This window comes from Homalodisca vitripennis, unplaced genomic scaffold (genome assembly GCF_021130785.1).
Source record: "Homalodisca vitripennis isolate AUS2020 unplaced genomic scaffold, UT_GWSS_2.1 ScUCBcl_4859;HRSCAF=11282, whole genome shotgun sequence".
NCBI classification, from domain to species: domain Eukaryota; kingdom Metazoa; phylum Arthropoda; class Insecta; order Hemiptera; family Cicadellidae; genus Homalodisca; species Homalodisca vitripennis.
Genome location: NW_025780976.1, coordinates 15,472 through 42,798, shown reverse-complemented (window position 1 = coordinate 42,798; position 27,327 = coordinate 15,472). Strand labels below are relative to the sequence as shown.

Below are 27,327 nucleotides of genomic sequence, written 5' to 3'. Positions count from 1 at the left end.
ATGCATGGAAAAGTTGGGTGTCACAGAAAAAATGCAGAAATTGAAAAGCTGAGTAGCACAAACAAAAAAATTAAACCTTTTAAAAGTGATATATTACAGTTAACCGCTGATGAATTAAATTATTCTCTTTGTCTTTTCGTGAAAGAGGTAAGTGCTTGTGTTTCTTAATATTCTTTAGCATCGTGTATCTATTGGATTTGTGTTAACCGTAAGCAAATATAAATATCTACCTGATTGCGCTAGAAATCGTGAATTTTGCATTAATAAGATATCAGGACATTAATAGCAGATAAGAGAAGCTTGTGCTATAAGTGTTATGTTTGGATCCAGTTGTAAATGAAAGATTTAAGTGTTATAATTAGATCAACACTGAGAATCCTTTCTGACTGTTTTAATATTTATTAATTGGCTATATATAAACTTCTATGACTGATATGAGTATGCAAGTCTTTTTTTAAAAAGAAAAATATTTTGATTTTTTTGTTTACATTATGATGACTGTTAGATTAAGAAAACTTGTACAACTTAAAGCTACAACAATTAACTGCTTTTATATATAACTTATTCCTGTTGTGACTTCAAGGAAACAGGATGTTTAATTTAAAGGTATAGCACCCAAAATATTTTGTATTCATTTACCATTATAAATATGTACAAATGAAATATGTACTGTATGTTATTATAAGTACTTACGATAGTTCTCACAAGTAAAATTACTTATCCTTGTTCACATTATGAGGTAGTAGTGGTACAATTTCTCTTGCTGGAATGTAACCAGGACTGCATCCAATGGGAAAAACATGAGAAACTAGGATTGTGCATAAATTTCAGGCTCTGTAAAAAATACTAGGATTATGCATAAAATTTTGTAGTTTCCTTTGAAGTTATATTAGTAATGGATCGATTCTGATACTTGATACCACAGTTCGTTTTCTCTCGATTCTGATACCAACAGAAGTACTTAGCTTGGACAATTACTTTTTTATAATAGTACAACTAGTGAAGTGTGAAAGCTGAATCTCAAATCCAAAAAGTCTATTCTAGGATGACAGCTGATTGGCAATTGGCTAATTACTGATTGTTAACACAATTTTATACTTGATGTATGAAAAAATATAGATAGATAACATAAAAAATAAATAATATTTTAGTTATACAGCAATTCACATTTTCTGTATTTATTTTGGTGCATCACCATGAGTCTACAGCATCTATTTGCGGACATCTGGTTGATAATACACAATTTATCGATAGCTAAAATGTGTTTTTGTAGTTCTTTGTATATAAAATCTGTTTAGAAACATACAGTAACAAAATAGTGGGATTTATAAATAATCTCAAAGTTTGGATGTCAAAATAAAAAATCAAAACTATGCTGATTGTTTTTTTTTGACCAACATGGTATTGCTCACAAGGAGTTCATGCCTACTGGAACGACCTTCTGCAAATTATGTGCAAGTACTGACATGCCTAGGAAATCGTGCGTGTAACCAGCCATTGCGAAGAATTGATAACTTTACAGTGACTATACGCTGTGCCATGGTGCAATTGTTGTGCAGCAGCTGCTGGCGAAATTTGACGTAGTCACTTGCCTCACCCTCCCTCCCCCTACAGCCCAGACTTGGCTCCACCAGACTTTCTCTTGTTTTGCGAATGAAAAGGGAGCTCAAAGGACATTGATTCGACTTATGGATCGAGGCCGTTGAAGAGGTGACGACCAAGGTTCTCAATACTATTCCAGAAACCGGCTTCCAGCGGTCTTTTGACGAGTGGCAGACATGCAGAACTAAGTGTATTGATGCAGGAAGAATGTACTCAGAAGATTATTAAGTAATTGTTATGATGCCTGCAATAAATTTTGATTTTTGGAACCAGTCCCGATACTTATCTAACAGACCCTGTTAGAGCTTCTATTAGAACTGACTTCCTCATTCACCTCTTGCAAGGATTTTTCAGTAATTACATGGACACCTTGTTGTCTCCTCTCACAAACCTTTTCAGTAAATAATGGAATTAACTTCATTAATTTTGGCTAGATCATTCAACCTAAGGGTTTTAATTGCACAATGAATTTTCATGGAGAAAGTAGCGAATAATAACAATATAGCTTATTTTCCACACATTTTTACTCTTTTGTTTGGATGGAACCAGTTACAATTTCATTAGGTGTGGTGGTAGTTATTCAGGCTTACTACAACCACTTAACCACTTTTCAAAGGAGACTAAATTTGGGTTCTTTCTTATGAATAATGTAGCAGTTGGGAAAGAGAATTGACAAAATGGTGTTTTTATTTTCCAAATACTCCATGTATAACATGACAAAACATAAGGGCCGTACTGCATTAAAAAAATTACATTTAGTATCCCACTGGGTTCCAGGTGGACTTTGTAAAATTACTTTATTAGTTATGTATGAAAAAGAAATGCTAGACTCTGTAAAAAATATAAATGGCTGAATTTTTATACTTTATGCTATAGTTACAGAAGTGTTGAATTTGATGAGTTAGATTTTAATAAATATCATACTTATATTATTTTATGTTATTAACTCCACAATACATGGTTATCTCCATATTGGTATCAAAAATAGGTAGCTTAAAACCTTTTTAAAAAGGGGTTTAGTTGCCTATTATCATACTTTTTGTGAGAATAAAAAAAATTTAAGTTTCTAATTGTATTGCTATGAGACAAATGTTATAGAGTGATTGTAAATTTGTATTAATGTAGGTAAAGAAGCCAAATGGATCAGAGTATGCACCAGATACAATATACTACCTATGCCTGGGAATCCAGCAATACCTCTTTGAGAATGGCAGAATAGACAACATTTTTACTGACTCCTATTATGAACCATTTACGGACTCGTTAGATGAAGTAGCAAAGAAATTTGCTGACATTTTTAATGACCATCGTAAGTATTATAGTGATAAAATAATGTTCCCATGATTAATAATTTCATTCAATCTATTGCTCACTTTCCTAGTACTGCTAATCTAGGAGTTTAGATCTAATTTGCATTTTATAAGCACACAACCTGGTTTTACTTTAAAACGATAGAGGTCTTCATTTTTAAAAACAATTAATCATCAACCAAGCTAGTTTTGGTGAAGGTCATAATGGGAGGTTATTGAAAGGGTTAAATATATGAAACATTTATTTTTCTCTGATCATACTTTATACGTACATAATACACGTAGCTACACACACATAATAGTTATAATGCTGTCAGATAACTATATAAATAGAACTGTAAGTTGCCGGTCTGTATATGGTTAGCTGATACTGATTTAACATTTATTGACGTGTCTGACAGTTGGTTTTATACGAATGTCGAGTTCAGCTCTATTTCACCTTCTGTATAGCATGTGAAATGTAATGCTGTCACAGATTCGACTCTGTCTGAAGATAGTGATAAAGAAGCTCAAAACCAACCCTTTGCATCGTTTCAACATCAGTGATACCTAGCCTACAAAAAACATAATCTAGATGAAGAAGTGTCCTCTTTGACTCATCAAATACATAATAGAGTTTGTTTTGGATTTCTTTGTCGTCGACTTTTTTTGGAAGCTCTTCAGACGGATGTTGACTCCAGATTCCAGGAGTCAAGTCTCTGACAGTGTCATATTTCAGACTTGTGAAAGTGAAGAGGAAAGTGAAATGGGGCTGAACTCAACATTCGTATTGAATCAACCTTTCCCACCGTAGCTATGCTATGTGAAGTTAGTTTCTTAAGTGTGTTTGAGCTAAAAAATGTTGATGTGAGTAAAAAGTTAGTTTCATATTTTTAACCCTTATGATACTCCAGTTTTGATCTCCAACAAAACGAGTACAGCTGAATATTGATTTCTTGCTTAAAGGAAATTCCTCTTATCAATTTCAAGAAATCCCAAGATGTCTGCTCAAACAATGCAAATTGTTCTCGGCTCCTGGATTATTCATTATTCACGCTTACAAACGTATATTCATAATTTTAGTAATACACGTTTTGTACTTGAAAGTTTAGAATATATAACATCCAATGTTGTACATACATCCATGCAGTAATTTCTTATACACTATAATTTGTGTTTATTCCATGTCAAAATATTGTCTTCTATTATTATGTCTTGTTTCCATGATTGTTGACATTTAGTTCGCCTTGGTTTCTTTGCTATCAAACACCATCGTCCTTCTATGCCTTATTTAGCTATAGAGCTTGTTTTGTTTTATAATGTACTTGTATATATTATTAGTGTAACTATAGAAAGTGTTTTATGAGGGGAATCATTGCAGATCACAACACTGGTGAGGTAGATTGTGAACTATTTTACATTTATCTTTATTTAATGTTAAGTTCACCCAATTCTTGTTAATTTTTGTTTTATAGCAGATTATGTAAAAATTATAAACAATAGGTCTCCATTGATATTTTTTTAGTGGGTGCAATGTTGGAAAAATACATAAATAAGTATACATATTTACATTAATTTTAGGTAAATAGTATATCATCTAAAACGGTGTTCAGTGATGATAAATTGAAAAAAAAAATCCTTTCAATATCTTAATGTTTAATTGAAGAAATTAAATTCTAACGAGTATGCTATGAAATAGAACTTTTTTGCTCAGCCTTTATCACAATACCAAACCTGCTTATCATAATATATATATTCTATAGATATTATATTATTTTATTATATTATATTATTCTATAAATATTATTTCTATAGATTATTGCATATCTATTTTAGTGGATGACTTATAAAAATATATATGTAACTGTATATATTTTTGTAGACTACATAGTAACCAGAGTGGAAGAGGAGCATTTATGGGAAAGCAAACAACTGGGGGCTTACTCTCCACATACTCTACTGAGCACTCTCATCTTCTTTAACACCAAACACTTCAATTTAACGGTAAGACAAATAAATGTATGGAAGAAATAATTCTTTGTCTTGTTCACTTAATCAACAATTATATATGTAACTTAGATATAAGAGGCGAAGTCCTTCAAAATAATGTAAACATGACCTATGTCTTTATTTGCAATTTTCAAGATTACATATATGATCACTTTAGATAAATAGTACTAAAAATATGTCAACAAATTCCTTTGAGTCAACTGTTATCCTCAAAGCATGAAATAATTTATTTGTGCTTACTCCATTCTACATACTCGTGACACATTTAAATTATTGTCCATGACGTATTTATTGTAGTCTGTTTTAACAATGTAAAGTAAGTGAAATCGTTATCTCAATTTATATCACTAAGTGCTTTTGGTTGAATAAGTTGACAGGGCACCAGCGCTGGGCAGTACCGAAAGCCAAAGAATGAAAAAGATTCCTTATGATAGTACCTATCAGTAAACTATCCAAAGTCAGAAATTTAATCTTAAAAATCTAAGAAATAATGTGAATACTGTGGTAGTAAATTAACAGAAAATGTCCAGTATATTTGTTATGAATAAACTGTGTGTAATCATGTTGATTTGGACCTGCCGCAACATGATAAGTGTTGTCTATATGATATGTACTGGTAATCGGAAGAACTAAGTAACTACAAGTTCCTAGTTAAATCTCACAGGTTAGATTATATAGAAATTTGGAATTGAGAGAACATTCTGCAAAAGATCCAATTCAACAGACATAGAAGATATTGAGAGAAGTAATGAAAATTATAATATATACATAGCAGTTAAACATTGTTCAATAACAAAGGAGAGATAAGTTGCACAATGGGTTTAGTTTAAAATGTAATAACTAAATTAAGCTATGTAGCAAATGTATAACAGATTTTTATAATTCTTGTTTAGTTATTTAGCTGTAAATAAAATACAAGGGCTATCCAGAAAGTAGATTACATTTTGATATTAACAAAAATCAAAGTACGAAAAAAATTGTATTATGTATATTTGAAAGTGATACTAAAATACTATTTCATCATACAAATTTAGGCATTTATCATAGTCATGAACTAATTTTGAAATTCCAGTGTTATAAAATTCTGCTGCTTGAGACTTCAATCAGGTCACACCCTCTGGCAGTTTCACGTCGTCATCAAAGCGCTGCGTCACAAACTAGGTCTTCATTGCTGGAAACGGGTAGTAGTCACTGGGTGCAATGTCCAGACTGTAAGGCGGATGTGGAAACATCTCACACTTAAAAGCATCCAGGACTCTGATTTGTCATGTTTGGTCATTACCCACCTTGCATAAAATTTATGGTAACCTAACTTCTGTGTAACAATTTTGTGTAACAAACTCCTTGAAATTTGAGGAAAACTAAGAGAGTTGTTATTGTGAATCGTCGATCTTCTTTAATCTTCTTATGACTTTAGAGACAATTACTTCGTTCACAATGCTTGGCCGCCCACTTCGTTCTTCATCATGCAAATTAGTACGGCCATTTTTAAACCTAATGCACATTTGACACACTCCACCTTCAGTAATCACTAATCACATCGTTCCCATAAACTTCACAGAGTTGGCAATAAATCTCAATTGGTTTATTGTGCTGAACCAACAAAAACCTTATTACCGACTGCACTTCACAACTCACGGGATTTTCAATTGCCTCACACACTTTAAACTGCTATTGTCAATGCAGTAACGGAGAAATGCCCTGACATCAAAATAGCCACAATAGTCCTTCCCCTAGCGGCTACAGAGCAAAACATAATCTACTTTCTGGATATACTTTCCTAGTACATTCACGTATCATAATTTTGTTGAAAAAAAAGTAAAAATAACATTACAAAATTAAAGGTTAGTTATTGTTATCCTATGTAGTAACATGCAAGTAAAAAATTGTAGAATGTCAAATCTGGTTCCAATTAAAAAAAAAATTGATTTCCGATTTTTGAATTTCAAATCCTAATAGCTTTGTTTAGCCTAAGTATGATTTAGACAAAATGATCTCCAATTTCTGCCATTCTTAAAGCTTTGGAAACAGTTTGAAAACATAAATTTAATCCAGGAATACCACTCTATTTTAAAATGATTTGCAGAGATAACTAGAAATTATTTTACTCATCACTAGTTCCATTTAACAAAAGTATTATCAATGTTATGTAATGACTCATTTCATACACCCATCTCACATCCATTTCAATACTTAGGCCTAATTTAATTTAGAACTTTATTAGTAATAATAATTAATGAATAATTATTTATAAATTGTCTCAAATTTAACTACAAACAATAATAAATACGAAATCAAAATTAATAAAAATTCACCTTATTACATATAAAATTCAAAAGTTATAAAGTGAACTAAAGTCAGTGATACAGTGTGCAGGGATGATTGTTGAAGAGTGAAGAGAGCAGATATTTAAAAGGTGAAGAGGAGAGAGGGATCTGAAAGAAGTGAAGCAAGATTATTATTATAAAGAAACTGGTTACATTTATTCAGCAGTATTTGAAAGGTTACTTTATTAAATTCTTATTATCACTGAAGTACAAAGAAGCAGAAGACAGACATTGGGTGAGAAAATTCTTTTTAAGTTTACTAGTGATTCATTGGAAGAACATAAACCCAGGAACATTCGATTTGGCTAATAATTCAAAATTAATATAATTAAAATTTAACAACAATTATTTTTCAAAATTACAATATCTTTTATAAAATAAAATACCCAATATTTCTATTTCATTAACCCTTTTAACCCCGGCCATTAAATCAAGTGATGTGCCAGAAATCCCAAGCCATTTTCAGACAAAATGTAAGGGTTTTGTAAAAAATTCATAACTCGGTTATTTTTTAAGATATTTAGGTAATTCTTTTTTTGTTTTACTTCTTAATATATGTAGCTTACAGAAATATACAAATAAAATTATTATTTTGAAAGTACTTTTTTTTACATACATATACATATATAAAAAATAAATCAAAATGAAAAAATTTAAAGTTTGATCATGGAAACCATATAGATAAAAAAATATTTGACACAAAAATACCCATTTACTTTATGATATATTTAATCCTTAATAAAAGGAAACAAAAATTATAGGCCTACCTTATTTACAAGTGGAGTAACATCAATTTTTGTAAAGCCGTGTAAAGTCTTTTTTGCCATTTCTGGGCAAGGCAATGTAACAAGACTTTCGAAATTCACATTATTTAAAATAAACATAAAACCAAAGTTATTTCTGACAAAATAACTAAAATTTTTCATAATCTAAATTTTTAAAAAGTTTTAAAACAATATTTACATCACTGCAAAGTGTTTTAGCACTTGTGGTCACCAAAACAATTGGGGTGAATTCCTTTCTGGCAACGTACACAAAAATACCTTGCTTTTTTTCTTTTACCCCCACACTGAGTACTTTGAATGCTACACACACAACAATTCCTTTCCATTCTTCCTGGTAGGTGTTGCAGTCCATAGTTTTGTATGTTGTCACCACCAGCTAATGGGTCGTCATGTCGCTGCTTACTGTCCATCCACTCTTTACCCAAATCTTCTATTATACACACCATATATTGGAAGCGTGACATTGGTGGTCCAGAGCAGTTTTCTCTGTACAAAATATATGTATTCAAAACCATTCTAGCCATTATGTTGAATGTAGCTTTCTTCCAGTACTTCACTGTTCGCCTTTCGTCTAAATAATTGTAAAGCATCTGGTCATTCACATCTATGCCACCCATATATTTATTGTAGCTATCAACTACTTCAGGTATTTTGCTTGTCAAATTACCAGTATGTCTCTTTTTTATTTTATCAACAGATTGGGCATGGCTTTTTGTTGACAATAATAGTACTGGATTTTTTTGTGTCTTCTTTTCTTTCATCCCAAGCAAAAGCAATTCATTTTGGCGCATATATAACTTTTGCCCCACTTGGAATTTCTCCTTCATCTCCATAGGGATACCTTTCCTATTTTTACGCAGGGTTCCTGTGATGTAAGTGGCCTTACTATATAAATACCTAGCAATAGGTATTGACGTGAAAAAATTATCAACAAAAAGATGATAGCCTTTCCCAAGATAGTTTCCAAGTGTCAGCAATTTTTTTATAACAGTAAAAGCCAATCCCTGATCCTCACTTTTGTTAGTAGGCCTAGCAGACTCATTTTTACCTTTGTAACAAAAGAAACCTAGGCAGTATTTTGTGACACTGTCACATATCATCCATAATTTGATACCCCAGCGACTATGATGTTTATTGGGAAGGTATTGTAAAATTTGAGAGCGACATCGAGTGGCTAATAAACTTTCATCTATAGAGAGTTCACGATGTGGTGTGTAGTGTAACCTAAACAGTCTGTTAGCATGTTCAACTATTGGTACAAATTTACCACATGGATCGTAGTTTGGTTCTCCTGGTTTACTCAAAGAGTTGTTGTCCGCAATATGGAAAAATTGCAAAATAGCCTCGAAACGATTGCGCCTAAACATTTTTCCAAACCATGGAATGAATTGTGAGTCACTTCTATTCCAGTAGCTTTTTATAGTGGGCTTTTTAGTTAGACCCATGTTTAGTAAAACAGCGATAAAGCCTTTCATTTCTCCATGTGTAATGTTGGTCCATTTACGGACTTTAGATTGAGGCGTATTATTTAGGCCAGCGTGAGACTGAATATATTTTTTGGCATATTCATTTGTCATGTTAACAAAAATCGTCAACAAATGTACAGTAAAGAAAATATTGAAGTACTCAACTGGCTTTGCATCACCTGGAGGGCAATGCTTAGGCCCAGGGTTTTCAAAATAGGGAAACTGAGTACTGCTTCCAGGATCATTTGATTCATCAACCTTTTTCCATAACAAATTTGGGTCTTGATCAGGTGGTGTACTAGGCCTACTTTGAGGCACATTATTGTTACAAATATTTGTTCTAGGCCTACCTCTAGGTCTTCCTGTAGGAGTAGATCTCATTGCAACAGTAGGCCTACCAGATGATGTTCCTGGTTGAGCAACGTCCTCATCTGATGAATTTTCAAAGGGTTCAAAAGTTGGGTCTTCAACTATATCATCTAAATAAGTTACAGATAATTCACTATCACTTTCCTCTGCTAATTCCCCTTCTGATTCAGAAGAAATGTTTTCAAGATATCCATCACTCAAATCGTCGTCACTAATCACATCCACACCATTTGCAACTAGGTTATTAATTAGTGTATTTTCACTTACGGGAGACTTTGAACGATGTCTTTTACTCATTTTGAAATCAAACAAATAATAAACTCAACTTTAACTGCCGTAATTTACACTGCTTTAACCTAAAAGTGTGAAGAAAACGGAATATTCACAACCATGTGATATACAGCTGTCTGCAGCAAGCGTGAGCAGTCAGTCGGGACGAACTGCAATTGCTCAGTCACAGACTGACAAAATACGAAGTCAAACCATTACAAACTAATATATTTCGATGCAAAATATCTTTGTGCACAAGTCTGTGAAATTTCAAAGCATTTGGTGAAATAGGTGGCCAGTAAAGTAATAAAAAGTGCACGTCCGTACTATACGGACGTCGGGAGTTGACGCCATTTTTACGACGTCCGTATAGTACGGACGTCTGGGTTAAAAGGGTTAAGCCAGCACGACCACCCTTCCCTAAAAATTAAGAATTGTATTTAAAAATTTACCATTATTGTATCCTCCATCTTGTTTCAAAATTCAAACTTGTATGTCAATTAATTTATCATCATTAAAGTTCACATTTATATCATACTGAGTTATTTGTTATTTCTAACTATAATCATCAGAATACAAATTAAGTTTAACCATTTATTTAAAGTGTATAATAGTAATAGTATATTACAAAATTGGCGTCCAACGTAGTGGCTTAATGAAATATTTATAATCTTTGATTTGAGACAATTTTCTAGATCGTAACAATAGCCTAGACATAAGTACTGTACGTAGTTAGTTGTCATTTATTCATATTGTCTGTCAATAGGCTATAGGTTATTTAATAACTCACTATATAAACATTTAATTAACAATACATTAGTCCTGTAATATTATTCTATCTTTTATCGCAATTAATGTCCCGTGATTTTAATTTAAGATACCCTAAACGGTACCCATTCCCAACAGATAATATGGAAAATAACCAAGTGCTAAACGTAAACAAAGACGCCATTAATCCCGGTAGCGAAGACAAAAGCGGACAGAGAGAAGAAGCAGAACAAACTCCCACAATTCCTCGCGCTAACCAAGTCAACATTCTCACAGCGGTCGACAACCAATCACGGATGAATGAAAACAGTGCTACCAACACCTACGCGGCAAATTTCCCTGATTCCCTGCAGAGACGTGAAGATGGAGCTACTGCGCCTCCCACACTAAACGTTGTAGTTGAACATTCTCATTATACTCAATCAGTTGATGCCATTGGCAGTGACAGGTCAAATAAACAAACCGCTGACGAATCCCAATCGACAGCTCTTCATGCTATCATGAACGGTTTAAAACAACTTAATGAAAATTTGATTAACACTAAATCTGAGTTAAACGAAAACCTAAACGCAAAAATAAACTAAATAAGTGATTGTATTTATAAAACTAAAATCGAACTTAGCTATGAAATCAAATCTTGTAGAGAGACACTCGAGACACAAATTAATAAACTGCGGGATAATCAAACTGAATTCCGAAATGAATTGAACGCTATAAGGGACAATCAAGATCAATTCCGTGAAAAAATAGACCTGAAAATTAAAGAATCCACTGACAGCATTAGAGGAGAATTAAATCATAGTTTTGAAGAACATAAGGCATTTGTAAACCAACAGATGAATAACCAACAGTTCAAGATATTAGAATCGGTACAAAACAAAAATCAAACTCTAGAAAATAAAATTGCTTTTGAAATAAAAATGCTATAGACCAAGTACGACATGAAAATGCGGAAACAAATAAAATACAAATCAAAACCATTATAAATGAAATTCAACCACAAATCCAAAACAATCATGATAGAATAAACAATCTAGCCGAGTGTATTAATAAATATGAATGTGAATTAGAAAATATAAAATCTAAATCTCAAATTGAGACGAAACCATGTGAACCATTGCAAGTCATTTGTACCGGAGGAGATTCTGTAGACAGACAAGTGCCAACATTCAACGGACGTTCTACCAGTCCAATGGAATTTTTACAAAAAATTAGAAGGTATTACGAAAAAAATATAGGTCGTGTGCAACTCACACACACATCTAACACTGAACATCTCATTGACATATTAGAAAGTAGTCTCGAAGGTCACGCGTCACGATGGTTCCAATTAATAAAACACGATATTAAAAACTGGGAGGATTTTGCACAAGAATTTACTACGAAATATTGGAGTCGTGATGTGCAACGCGGCATACGTGCAAAAATAGAATCAGAACATTACAAGAATAATGGAACATTGACTCGTGCTGAATACTTCACCGAGCGTGTTATCACACTACAATCGATTACCCCACTATTAACCGAAGAAGAAATCGTCACCATTTTATCGGAACGGTTTGAACAAATTATTCAGGATAGCCGGAGCGTTCAAAACATTAACACCATTAAAGAGTTTGAACGATTACTACAACGAGAAGACATCCGAGACGGCCCAAAACGGAACAAAATAATTTCATCCCAAAATCACAATTCATCTGGTTATAAGCCAATACACCAGAAACCTCACCAATCCCCAGTCACACCACATAATAACATTGAACAAAGAGCATATCAGCCAAGGAATCAATATCACGGACAAAATCAACATTATAATGATCGAAACCAACATAACAAAAACTATTACCACCCATACAACAGTCGTAATGATAATGAATTCAAGAGTAAGACACAACCATACAAAGACCACTACCAAAATCGACAGAATACTCACTACTACCCAGGAAACGATAGACATCACCCCACCACAGAACAGGCACAAGTATGCACTATCGTGTGGCAGGGAGAAAATGCTCGAAATCTACCTTCTAGTACCGGCAACGACCGCAGCGAAGACGTTCCAGCGGCGGGAAACGGCTCTGCGCGCTGTAGAACGGAAACTGAGGAAACATCGCACCAGAAATAAAATATGAAACTACAGCGCTAGAAAATAACGCCCTCGGATATTTAAATCAGAATTATTCTTCAAACTATAACCCTAGTAGTGAATTTCAAGTTAACAACATAATATGTGATAAAGATTTCCTTTTTGAGGAAAAAATAGAACATCCACTAATAACTAATCCTATACAAATAAGATGTCCAGAAATTAACATCAAAATTAATAATGTAGAAACTAATGCCTTAATTGATTCCGGATCATCTATTACTTGTTTGTCAGAGTCTTGGTTTATGGACAACCAACAATCATTAAAGCCATTTGAAGAACTGCCCCTAGCCAATACTACCATTAAAACTGCTATTGGAAACATTTCAAAACGAATCAACAGAGTAGTATATGTACCTGTCACAGTAGCTGACGAGACTACTCACATACAATTCCTTATAGTACCGCATCTTGTCAAACCAGTGATTTTAGGAATGGATATGCTAGTATTATGGAAAGCAGAGCTAAACTTTAATAATAATACAATAAATATGAAAATAAACAATACAAATGTTATAATGAAGTTTGTAATGGCAATAAATGAAGGGCACTTATGTGAAATCACCACTCAACAAGGCGTTATGCTTATGGAAGATTTTAATGACTCAATGTCAACATTTAATGAGTATGGCACTATGAAACAATGGGAAGATAACAAGATTAATAATGAGAATAATGATTACATTGATACACAACACAATATATCATCCAAAGATAATATGTCGGTGGAAGATATAATGAAAAACTCTAATCCCTAATAACTACATAAATGAAGAACAAAAACAATGTTTGATCAATCTACTATACCGATATAGGGACGTTTTCTCAGACAAACCCGGATGTTGCACTAAATATGAACACGAATTAAATATAGAAAATCCTAAAAATTTTAAATCATTAACCTATCCAGTACCTCAAGCATACCAAGACGCTGTACAAGTTGAGATTCAACGCATGGAGAACCTTAACATAATCGAGAGAAGCAAAAGTACCTACGTAAATGCTATCATCCCAGTAATTAAAAAGTCTGGAGAAATTCGATTGTGTTTAGATGCCCGCAAAGTAAACGCAATAATTAAACCAGATTTCGAATGTAACCGCAGTGTTAGCGAAGTTCTGAGTAAATGTAGAAACGCGAAATTTATAAGCAGTGTAGACTTAACGGCTTCATATTGGCAAATCCCACTTACTAAAACTTCGCGTCAATACACCGCATTCCAATTTAGAGGCAAGACCTACCAGTACAAAGTCACACCATTTGGAATTTCTACTTCCCAAGCTGCACTAGTAAGAGCTCTTGATAACGTGTTTGATGATGAGATAGAAGCTTTCACAGCAATTTACGTTGATGACATATGTATCATTTCCCCCGATTTCAATACACATCTACAACACCTAGAATACATATTCAAAAAGCTAGCTGAAGCCAACATGACAATAAACTTTGAAAAATCTCAATTCTGTAAAGATTCTGTACCATTCCTAGGTTTTACTCTAACAAATGAAGGTCTTTGTTTGGATAACAGTAAGATTGATCCAATTCTAAACTTCCCAACTCCCAGAAGTCGTACACAATTAAAAGCATTCCTCGGATGTATAAATTATTACAATAAATTTATTCATAAATTCTCTGAAACAGTCCAGCCACTATTACGGCTAACGTCAAAGAAGGCTAAATTTCATTGGACTAGAGATGATGATACAACATTCAACAAAATTAAACAGCTGTTCATAAAAACTAACACTCTAACACACCCCGATCCATCCAAAGAATTCTACTTACAGACCGATGCGTCCGAATTTGCAATTGGCGGACATCTATATCAAATAAAAGAAAATAACGAAAAAGCTGCAATTATGTTCATATCACGCACATTACAACCAGCAGAACAGCGTTTCACCACAACCGAAAAGGAATTATTGGCTATAATCCACTGCCTACAGAAGTGTTATGGGCGTTAAGTTAACAGTAATTACAGATAACCACGCCTTAACTTTTTTGAAAACCTGCCGTTTGCTAAACAATAGATTAGCAAGATGGATATTGGCTATACAAGAGTACGACTTTAAAATAATCCATTGCAAAGGGACGGACAACATTACTGCTGACACTCTCAGTCGTATATCCCCACAGCACATGTCAAGCGATGCAAACAACCTCACTGAGTTATCTATTCATTACATCGAGAGAATTCCCGACCAACATCTACAAGATCAACTCCGAAACTTACCTCAGCTTCAACATCAAGACCCTAAACTACAACCACTTATAGAAATCTTACAGTCACCTATGGAAACAAATGAATTTCAACAATTATATACTAATTATCGTTTATATGACAACACTTTACTACAAAAATTTAAGGGCAAATGGCTTATAGTCATCCCAGAATCAGTAATTAAACCACTAATCCTAGAATGCCATCTCTATTATCTACACTGCGGTGCAAAAAAATGTTTCCTGTTACTGCGTGAAAATTTTATTTTCAAGAATATGCATCGAACAATCAGGCAACTGTTATCATCATGTGATAAATGTCAGCGCTGCAAAATCAACAACCATCCACTCAACAGTCAAGCCAAAGGAGTTAAATGCAGAGAGAAGAATGACCAGTTAGCAGTTGACATCATAGGTCCCTTACCGACTAGTGTAGGAAATACAAAATACATGTTAATTGTTATTGACATATTTACCAAATTCGTTAAACTTTATCCACTGCAAAGAGCAACAACCAGAAGTATATTACATAAATTATTTCACCATCACTTTCCTAATTACGGTTTTCCTAAACGAATTCAATCAGATAACGGAACCCAATTTAAAAGTAACGAATGGATCAGGAAATTTGAATCCCACAGCATACAATTAATATACAGTCCAGTGTATCACCCCAGTTTTAATTTGGCAGAACGGCCAATTAGAGAAATAAAGCGCTGTCTCAGAACATATTGTTCACAGAATCATAAGAGATGGGTGAAATATGTACCTGTTATAAATGAATGTCTTAATGAAGTTTACCATGAATCAACTGGATTCACACCAAACGAACTACAGTTTGGAACAAGAAATATCAGATTTTGGGAAAAATATGTATCAAACCCTCTAGCTGAAGAAGTACCAATCGAACACAAACTACTGATTGCAAGGCGTAAACTTGAAGAAAGTAGAAAGAAGAGATCTGATAAGATAAATGAAAAGAGAAAACCAGTTTCTCTCCAAATTAATGACCAAGTATTGGTAAAGTCCCATCACCTTTCTAAAGCTATAGCTGGTGAAACATCAAAATTATTTGAAGTGTACGAAGGACCATTCATAATTCAAGAAATCCTCGGGAAATCGACCTACCAAATTTCTGATTTATCCCAAGAACATGTATATGGACCTTATCATATATCCTCTTTGAAGCCATATAAAAACTCGGTCAACAACGCTACAGAAGATACTGAAGTTGACGCGTTGGGACCTGTGTGAAATTAATACTATTTCCCAAATAAAACAGTGCAACTATACACCCAGTGACATAGACACTTTTAATCAATACTATATAAACATTTTCCTATCAGGAGGGGATAATAATTTGTTAGTGGAAAGTATACCGCTATTCGGTACACAATTCATTAAATGTGTATTTTCAAAAATAAAACTATGTCCTTTGACATTGAGTTAATATTTGCCATTGATCTAATGTTTATCTATTGTTTGTTTATTGTATACTAAGAAACTTGTAACTTTGTTCGTTGGCTTAGCTTAAATACTACCTAACCCTAATGTTAATTTTGTTCTCCTTTTCCCTATTGTTTGTTTGTTAATTAAATTTATTAAATAGTATGTATGATCATCAATTAATTCACTCATTTAATGTGGTTCATCCTTCTCTTTAAGTATCACACATCTATATGTATCATTTGCTATTCATTCGTCATTGTATCGAAACCATGTTCATTTATTTCACATGATTTCTGAGGGGATATTGTAATGACTCATTTCATACACCCATCTCACATCCATTTCAATACTTAGGCCTAATTTAATTTAGAACTTTATTAGTAATAATAATTAATGAATAATTATTTATAAATTGTCTCAAATTTAACTACAAACAATAATAAATACGAAATCAAAATTAATAAAAATTCACCTTATTACATATAAAATTCAAAAGTTATAAAGTGAACTAAAGTCAGTGATACAGTGTGCAGGGATGATTGTTGAAGAGTGAAGAGAGCAGATATTTAAAAGGTGAAGAGGAGAGAGGGATCTGAAAGAAGTGAAGCAAGATTATTATTATAAAGAAACTGGTTACATTTATTCAGCAGTATTTGAAAGGTTACTTTATTAAATTCTTATTATCACTGAAGTACAAAGAAGCAGAAGACAGACATTGGGTGAGAAAATTCTTTTTAAGTTTACTAGTGATTCATTGGAAGAACATAAACCCAGGAACATTCGATTTGGCTAATAATTCAAAATTAATATAATTAAAATTTAACAACAATTATTTTTCAAAATTACAATATCTTTTATAAAATAAAATACCCAATATTTCTATTTCACTAAGCCAGCACGACCACCCTTCCCTAAAAATTAAGAATTGTATTTAAAAATTTACCATTATTGTATCCTCCATCTTGTTTCAAAATTCAAACTTGTATGTCAATTAATTTATCATCATTAAAGTTCACATTTATATCATACTGAGTTATTTGTTATTTCTAACTATAATCATCAGAATACAAATTAAGTTTAACCATTTATTTAAAGTGTATAATAGTAATAGTATATTACAGTTATTATAGGCTAGGTGTGCTCTTTGCATACAGTTGGTATGAGTTAGGTATATTAAAAAACCTTGGTCTCCCTAATTTATTTAGTAGACTTCAACTAATTATTTATTGATAAGCATTTTGAATCTATTTCAGAATTAAATCTTTTTAAACAATTTTAACATGTTCTTAAAGTAATTCTTCAAATAATTTCAGAATGTAGAAGAACACCTGATGCTGTCATTTTCTCACATCATGAAGCATTGGAAGAGGAACCCGAATCAACAAGCCTCTGGTGGAGGGGGCAAGGCACCTGGCTCAAGAAATGTTCTATTACGCTTTTATCCTCCCCAAGCTCTGTTAGGTCAGTTTAAGTAATTTTCTGTTATTTCATGCAATTTTCTCCATTTTAATCTATTTCTGTTGTTAGCTAGTTGTTAATAATTTTTCATCACTACTTTAGTATTTAAATACTCAAAAATACTTTTCATTGAAATCACACTTTTCTAGTATCCTTTATAACCATAAAACTTCAAAGGTGCAATAATAGTTTTGTTATCAAAGAAACTTGTTTTTAGACTTCTTTATTTAGTGTATGTATGTGGAACCCTTTATAATCATGGTAATAACAAGGTGGTTCCCTTATTCATAGATGGTATCACGATTGTACCATCAGTAATATAATAACATAAAGCAATGCAGCCCATATCGCGCCATAGAGTTGTTAGTGTGATTTAAATAGTCTGTTCAAGAAATGATATGAGTCAGTCGTACTGTGTGTTCATGTTAAATAGTATAGTTTTATTATTTATTCAACTGGCATTTAACTAGACCAGATGAGAAGACCCAAGAAATGTGAATGGAACAAAACTATTAAGTATTGTTTTGCTAGCCAAATTGCAAAACACATAAACACTACATTTAACAGTATTAGTTGTTATTTGTTTCGGTGTTATGTTGGGAAACAAAAAATTAATTTTTTTTACTCTGGTTTGTTTACATAGAATGTATTTACTTTAATGTGGGCTGTTATAAAAAAAATTTCATATTAATCGAAATAACATATAAAATACTCACCTTTTAGTGACAATGATAAAAGTATGATTTTAGAATTTTAAAATGTTGCTGCCAATGTTAAACAACTTGAAAATTTCTTACGGAAGACCCTATATTTTCTTGCAATTCTGAATATAATAAAAGCAGTTTGGAACATTTTTTTATATTTGGCTCTTTCTTTTTTAACTTACTTGTTTAGGAACTACAGCATATTAGACTTAAAAATAATACATTTTGACATGTCTAAGAATTGTTCTGTGAATAATTAAAAATTTTACTAAAGAGTAAGTGAAATCTCCTATTTAAATGTTCTTGTAAATGTAGTCGTTTTTCAGATACTAATGGTGGCACAGTAAAATGGAAACTCTACATAGAAACTGTACGATTACAATGGCCCATCTAAATATTGTAAATCATTGTCTAATTCATGAGTGTAAAAAGATAAAATAATTAATAACTTGTTGTTTCAAATGAAAATATTATGAATTGAAAACAGTGACAGTATTTAATGTTAATTTTTAGATGATCCAAACTCAAAGAAGAAGAAAGTTTATGAACAACAAGAGAATGAGGAGAATCCACTCAGGTGTCCAGTGAAATTATATGAATTTTATCTGACAAAATGGTAATTATTAACTTAATAATTAGTTTATAATTTTATTAAAAAAAACAATCATTATTACAGTTTTATTAATACATATTCTTTTTAAGAACTTAGTGTTTATTGCTTTTTGCCAGTTTATTATCAGTTAATTAAACATAGTGAAAGCAGAGAGTAATATTAGACCTTATAAATTGGTGTTTTTAAGTTTGTGAAATCTGTACAATTAAATAACTTAGAATATGGGCACATTTTGCAAGAATTGTAAATGATTGATTATGCATAATCTTTTAACCATACCGAATGGAACCATTTTGCCCTAGATTGGAACAATATTTTACCAACAATCTGCTTAACATTCCTGCACTGAAACATTAAAAGATTTAACATTTTTAGTGCCAGGCTTGACAAAATGTTTTATGCTAAAAGCTGTCACATTATCTTTGGAATTAATATACAAGAATTGAAATGTATGGAATGTACTAAACAAAATTTTTACCATAACACTTTTCTTTTTTAATAGTATTTTTATCTGGAAAAAACAATAAAAATTGAGATTAGACTAAATTAACTATTTTAAAAAGTAGACTATGATAGTTTTTAATGTTTTCACGTTGTATAATATAGAGCGTTAAACGGCAATCCAAAGTCATTTAGAAAATATATTAATGTTGTAAATATAAAGTACGAGGGTTCAATAAAGAATGTTTATTCATCCTCATAATTTTGATAGTCCTCAAAATAGTCTCCCTTGTATGCGTTGCACTTATCCCAGCATTTCTTCAAATACGTACTGGAAACCATATTTTTAAGAGGTCTCTCAAAGTCGCCTCCACAGCTTTACTACTGCTTCTGATGATAGAATGCCTCCCACAAAGGCATTTCTTCAAGTTAAGAAATAGAAAAAAATTACATGGGACTAAATCCGGACTATAGGGAAGGTGTGGGATCCACTTCACGTCGATTTTTTCCAAATATTTAGCAGTAACATTGACAGTATGTAACCTCGTATTATCATGGTGCAGCATCCAGCCTGCTTCACGGAAATGTGGTTTTTTGCGCCTGATAAACTTGTGCCTTTTTTGGTTGTGGTGATTTGGACTTGTAGTGTCTTCAAGATGTCCCTATAGTATTGTCCAGTTACTGATGTGTGTGCAGGTATGACATGATGATAACCCATTCCATGAATATCAAAGAATGAATGACCATAACTTTCCCAGCAGAAACAACCATTTTTTGCTTTTGGGGAGTTGGTGATTAAGTAAATTTCCACACTGAGCTATTCTGTCTGCTCTCAGGATCAAAATGGTGTAGCCAGGTTTCATCAGCAGTGAGAGAAAGACATTTGAAATAAACTCTGGATCTTCCTCTTACATCAACTTTAACTGCTTTCAGTCCTGCATGCTAATGTTCTTTTGTTAAAAATCAACAATCTTGGAACCCATCCTGAACAAACACGTCTCGTGTGTAATTTTTACATTACCAACATCTGAGTGGCACCCAATGAAATTTTCAGTATTTTAGAAAGTGATCTTAGAATAATTTGTTGATCCTCTCTCACAAGTCAGCAGCAATGTTGATGTTTTCTTCCATAAGAGCAGTAACTGGAGCACTATAGGTTCACCTTCCTTTAAAATTGATTGTTTCCCCTCTCTAAACATTTAACATTTTAAACCACCTTCGAGCTGTGCTGTAGGGAAGAATAAACTCGCCATATGCCTCCTGTAACATTGTATAGGCCTAAGCTGAAGATTTCTGAAGAGAAAGCAGAATTTTAAAGCCACTTACTATTCCTCACATGTTACCTCCATTGTAGCAGTAGGTGATACTGAACAAGTCTCTGAACTTGCCTGTCTCTCAATTTTTTTATGGTTTATGCACAATGTTCTTATACAATAATTATCTCCACATTTTCCTGAACACATAATGCATTACACATATAGGTTTCTAGTAAAAATTTATTTTTTACTAAATGTTTAAAATATGACTACAAAAAACTCCAAAATGACCTACTATCAGTTTGAGGGTTAATTAAATTTACGATAACAATAACTGTGGTGATGGATTGTTGCCCTGGCATTTTTAGTAAGGTTTTCCAGCAACAAAAAATCTGGGCCGTGGTATCCAAGCAGTGTTAAGAACACGTAAAACATTGCTGAAGTTTAAAATGGAACTCTCAGTATATATTGCACTTACATGGATGTATAAAGAATTGTAGCTAGAGATTTTATCTCTAAGCAGTCAAAGGATAACTAATTTCATTACAATACAACCTTTTTTATCCAGGTTAGTTGGGACCAAAGGTGATCTGGATGAACAAAAATTGGAATAAACTTGAAAGTCTTAATAACATCATTGATTATGGGTCGATCTAGTTATGCCGTGGCATGAGAATGAGTTATGATATTTTCTGGTTCATCATTATCACATAATTTTCATTGACCTTGCTTGGTTAATGTTATATAATTTACTCCATGTAAACATAACTAGAATCATATGTTAATTTTAAAGAAGATATTAAGTAATTGTTTATACATTCTGATTGAGTTTATATACATTGAATATTTAAGGTTATCTAGTTGAATTTTTGTTGATTAAAGCCTTAGTTTGTAAAAAGGTTTTCTTAGTTTCATTACAATTTAATCAACATTTTTTGCTATACTAACTTCAATACTCTGTAATGGAAAAACTACTGAAACCTGAGAAATTTGCATGCAGCCCTGAAACAACAAATGCTTCTAAACAATGGAAACATTGGTTTCAAACGTTCAATACATTCATAGAAAATGATGAAGTTAAAGAAGATAAGAAACTTGGAGTACTAGTGAACTTTCTAACCTATGAAAACTATGAATTTATCAGTGAGTGTAAAGATTACAACAATTGCTATACAAACTTTAGAAACATTATTCATACCTAAGAAAAATGTAACTTTTTGCTAGACACTTGCTTGCTAATCATAAACAACAAGAAGGAGAATCAATAAATCACTATTGCAAACGCTTAAATCTCTTAGTAAGGAGTGTGATTTCGTAAATGTCGATGCTAAAACCTATAGTGATGAGTCTATCAGAGATGCCTTTATTAGTGGTTTAAATATTCTTCTCGAATCAGACAACGTATTCTGGAAACATAACGTTTTAACCTTGGAAAAAGTTGAAGAAATAGCTCGTTCCTTAGAGTCAGCTCAGAAACATGCGGACGCTTATTCCATGACTTCAGGTGTACCTCAATCATATTGTCACTACGTTGATCACGAGTAGTAATTTAAAAGATTCCTTCAGACAAACTAAAAAACTCAGGAAGACAATTCTACTGCTGCTGCTGTATCAGCACACAGGACTCCGACAGAAATGTTATTTTTGTGGAAGAGCAAGACATATTTCAAGAGATGACTGCCCTGCAAAAGATGCTATTTGTAAAGGTTGCTCGAAAAACTGGTCATTTTCTCAGGAGTTTGTTTATCTAAGAATCTTAAAAAATGGTAAGATAAATTCAGCCTCTTTAACAACATGTCCCATAATAACTTCAGCAGTCAGTAAACACCCAAAGTATTATCTAAAGCAATTGTATCCGGAAATGTAAACGGAATTTCTGCTAAGTTTTTAGTTGATACTGGAAGTTCTGATAGTTTTATTGATAGTAGTTTTGTAAAGGCTAACAACCTTAAAACATTTCCAGAAGTCAAAACAGGTGTCGATGGCATCTACGTCACTCGTTTCACCAATTAAAGGGGGGTATGTTAGGGTTAGATCTGTATGTACAAGACAATGCTTACAAACAAATCAAAATGCTTGTAAATTGAAAGGTTATGTACTGATGTACTGATAGGACATGATATCATGAAACTACATACAAATGTTTACTGTAGACTTTGGGGGGACCAAGATCATCTTTCTCTGTTTGTAACGTTGCCTGTGCTAATGTGGAAACCACCATCATTATTTCAGCACATGACTAAAGATTGTCGACCTGTTGTGACTAAGACAAGGCGGTTTTTTGGGGAAGATGAAAAATTTTATACAATGTGAAATACAGTCTCTTCTGAAAGATGGTGTTATCGAGGAAAGTGTTTCTCCATGGCGAGCTCAAGTGTCATTACCCAAAAATGAAAAACCACAAGAAAACGACTTGTTAATAGATTATTCTCAGACAGTAAATAAATTTACATTATTGGATGCTTATCCTTTGCCGATATCGAATCACTTGTGTTAAAAATTGCTAAAATTTGATACTTTCAGTTCATTGGATTTGTCTAGTGCTTATCATCAGATACCAATTCCAGAGCATGAAAAACAACTTACCGCTTTTGAAGCTAATGGGCAATTGTATCAGTTCAAACGCATTCCTTTTTGGAGTAAACCAACGGCGTGTCGCTTTCCAAAGGACTATAAATAAGATTATTTCAGGAAGAAGGACTCGAAGGTACTTTCGCATTATATTGATGATGTTACAATAGGAGGAATGGGTAAAACAAGATCATGATAAAAATTTAGAAAAGTTTATGGCTGTGGCTAAGAAATACAATCTAACATTGAACCTGAAGAAATGTAAATTTGCTCAAGATACTATATCTATTCCTTGGTTATCAAATCAAAAATAGAACTATACGTCCCGACCAGAGAGATTACAACCACTTTTGGACATGCCTCTGCCTCATGATGCTGCTTCTCTTAAACGAACACTTGGATTGTTATCATACTACTCCAAATGGATACCAAGGTTTTCTGACAAATTAGAAGTTTGGTAAGCTGTAAGAATTTTCCTATTGAACCAACCTCCATTGCCGCTAGTGATTTTCAAAAACATTAAGAAGGATATAGAAAGATCATTTCTTGTGACTTGTTGAACCGGAAAATCAATTGATAGTCGAAACTGATGCTTCAGGAGTTGCAATAGCTGCTACACTAAGCCAAAATGGACGTCCTGTTGCTTCTTTTCTAGGACTTTGTCTGGAAGTGAAAAAACAACACTCAACAGTAGAAAGAGAAGCACAGGCCATCGTAGAATCTATTAAGAAATGGAGAGACATTTTTTGTTAGGGAGACAATTTATTCTCTTAACTGATCAAAAAGCTTTGTCATTTATTTTTGACCAAAAAACATTCTAGCAGAATTAAAAACGACAAAATCATGCGCTGGCGACTAGAGCTTTCTCCTTTCTCGTACGACATTCAATATCGACCTGGTAAAGAAAACGTTTTCTGCAGACGCACTCTCTCGGATCTGTAATGCATCTACGACTGACAACAAACTTTTTGAAATGCACCAGGCTCTTTGTCATCCAGGAATAACGCGTTTCTATCACTGGGTACGCAGCAAGAATTTGCCATATTCTTTGAATGAGATTCAAATCAATGACTTTATCTTGTCCTATTTGTTCAGAGGTCAAACCTAGATTCCACAAACAAACCAAACACATTGATAAAGGCCACTTCACCTTTTTGAAAGACTCAATATTGATTTTAAAGGACCACTACCATCGTCAAGTAGAAATCGATATATGTTAAATATTATTGACGAGTACTCTCGCTTCCCCTTCTCTTACCCCTGCAAAGAGATGACTTCGAGTACTGTGATAGAATGTTTGGAAAACTTGTTCTCTGTTTATGGGATACCAAATTACATCCATTCTGATAGAGGCAAATCATTTTTGTCTGATGAAATAAGGGCATATCTTTCATCAAAAGGGGATTGCTACAAGTTTAACCAGTCCATACAATCCTGCAGGAAATGGACAAATTGAGAGGTATAATGGGAATTATATGGAAAAGACCGTTACACTGTCACTAAAATCCAAAGGACTGGACCCAACGATACTGGGAGTCTGTACTTCCAGAGTCTCTACATTCGATACGCTCTTTACTATGCACAGCAACAAAACTGCACTCCACACGAGAGAAATGTTCATACATCCACGCCGATCAACTAAGGTACTTCACTACCAGCATGGTTACTGCAACCTGGTCCAGTACTAAACTAGGCGAAATGTAAGAAGCAGCAAATACGAACCACTAGTTGATGAAGTTGAATTAGTAGAAGCAAATCCACAATACGCTCTAATTCGTTACCCCAATGGAAGAGAATCTACTGTTTCACTAAAAACACTTAGCTCCCCGAGGTGATAAAAAGTCTAATGGTGACAGACTTATCCAATTGGTCGGAAGTACAGGAGGTGGAGGATGAACATGAAGATGCATCACAAGGAAATAAGAAAGGTTTTTCAAAAGACACTGAAGTTGAATCTGAACAGTTCAATCAAGAAAAATAAAATAGTTTCTCCTCGAAGAGGATCAAGAATAAGAAGGATCCTGAACGTTTTCAATGACTACCTCTTAAATTCAGTGGGGAGAATGTTATATAATTTACTCCATGTAAACATAACTAGATCATATGTTAATTTAAAGAAGATATTAAGTAATTGTTATACATTCTGATTGAGTTTATACATTGAATATTTAAGGTTATCTAGTTGAATTTTGTTGATTAAAGCCTTAGTTTGTAAAAAGGTTTTCTTAGTTTCATTACAGTTAACATTGAAGAATACACTCTTGATACAGTTTATATGTAGGTCATTGCACCAAAAATATTGTGAGTCTGAAACCAATCATTTACTTCCAAATTTATAATTAACGTCTTGTAGGCCTACCAGAACATTGTTAACAACATCTAATGTAGCTGTTTGTTGTATAATGCAGTCTGAACCGGTTTGGTTTAGTGTGTCGTTATAATATTATTACTGCTCAGTAAGAAAGGAATCTCACAAGGTAGGACATTACTCGGTTTAGCGGTCAGAGGTGTGAAACTGCTATCCATGAGATTATGACTGAAGGCCTATAAGGATGAATCCCTTTTAGTGGGCAACAACACCCATTTAAAGTCCTGCAAACGAAGGCTCAAAATATTGACTTTACAAGGTGGTGACATCACTTATGGCAATCTGTTGCATGAGCCAGTGGTCGTGTATCTTAAGTGGCACCTCAATCAATTGTTGGCACATCCATACTCGTACCTGCCTTAAGTAAATCTTTTGGGTAGTTCGATGTTAGGACTCTGAATTTGTGTGTGTGCATGTTGTGCATTTCTGAATGGTGAACATGCGTTAACACAAAAACAAACTATGCAGGAAATTCAACAAACATGTTTTATTAATAAATATTGAACTCCATTTACTTTATAAAACCAATCTGGATAACTGAGATATCTGGATAAATTATATTTAATTAGTTGATGTCGTACAATATTGTTTCTTAATAATTTTCAAAATTTTCAGCCCAGAAAGTGTCAGGACTCGAAGTGATGTGTTCTACCTACAACCTGAACGGTCGTGTGTACCAGACAGTCCAGTTTGGTACTCTACCATGGCTCTCAGCAAAGAACTGCTAGAGAAGATGTTAAATAGAGTAAAAATGGTCAAAGAAATCAACATAGCTATGCTTACTCCGTAAATTCTCCACCAGAAAATACCTTTGTCAAGAAATAAGAATATGTTTGATTCTAAATCAATCACGTGAACATCCCAATCAACCAGTTAAAGACATTTTATGCTTAAAAGGTTGATTTTGGAATAAAAGTGACGAGGTATAAATTAGTTGATACCACCAATGTATAATTTTTGTATATTTCATGTGTATTTAAAATACCTGTAAGCATAAAAAATATATTAATATTACTTGGGACTTTGTATTATGTTTTACTAATGTATAAATATACATGTATTTAAGTAGTAATTATAGCACATAAATTCTTGTCCCTGTTATAAAACTCCACCTATGAAATGAATCCTCAGTTTTGTATTTTTATTCTTTTTTACTTGTAAGAAAATGCTTTTACCATTATAAATAAGTTTTATAACAAAATAATTTTGAATTTCTA

At 33.0% G+C, this 27,327-nt stretch overlaps 1 protein-coding gene across 1 annotated transcript; it reads left to right on the top strand.

Moving 5' to 3' along the window:
- LOC124373118 (zinc finger MYM-type protein 3-like) lies at nucleotides 1-27,327 on the top strand. The gene is made up of 6 exons (XM_046831509.1): nucleotides 1-147; nucleotides 2,728-2,911; nucleotides 4,774-4,895; nucleotides 18,013-18,160; nucleotides 19,375-19,477; nucleotides 26,726-27,327. Exons 1-6 carry the CDS (start codon nucleotides 1-3, stop codon nucleotides 26,898-26,900), a joined length of 879 nt encoding a protein of 292 aa, XP_046687465.1. The 3' UTR covers nucleotides 26,901-27,327.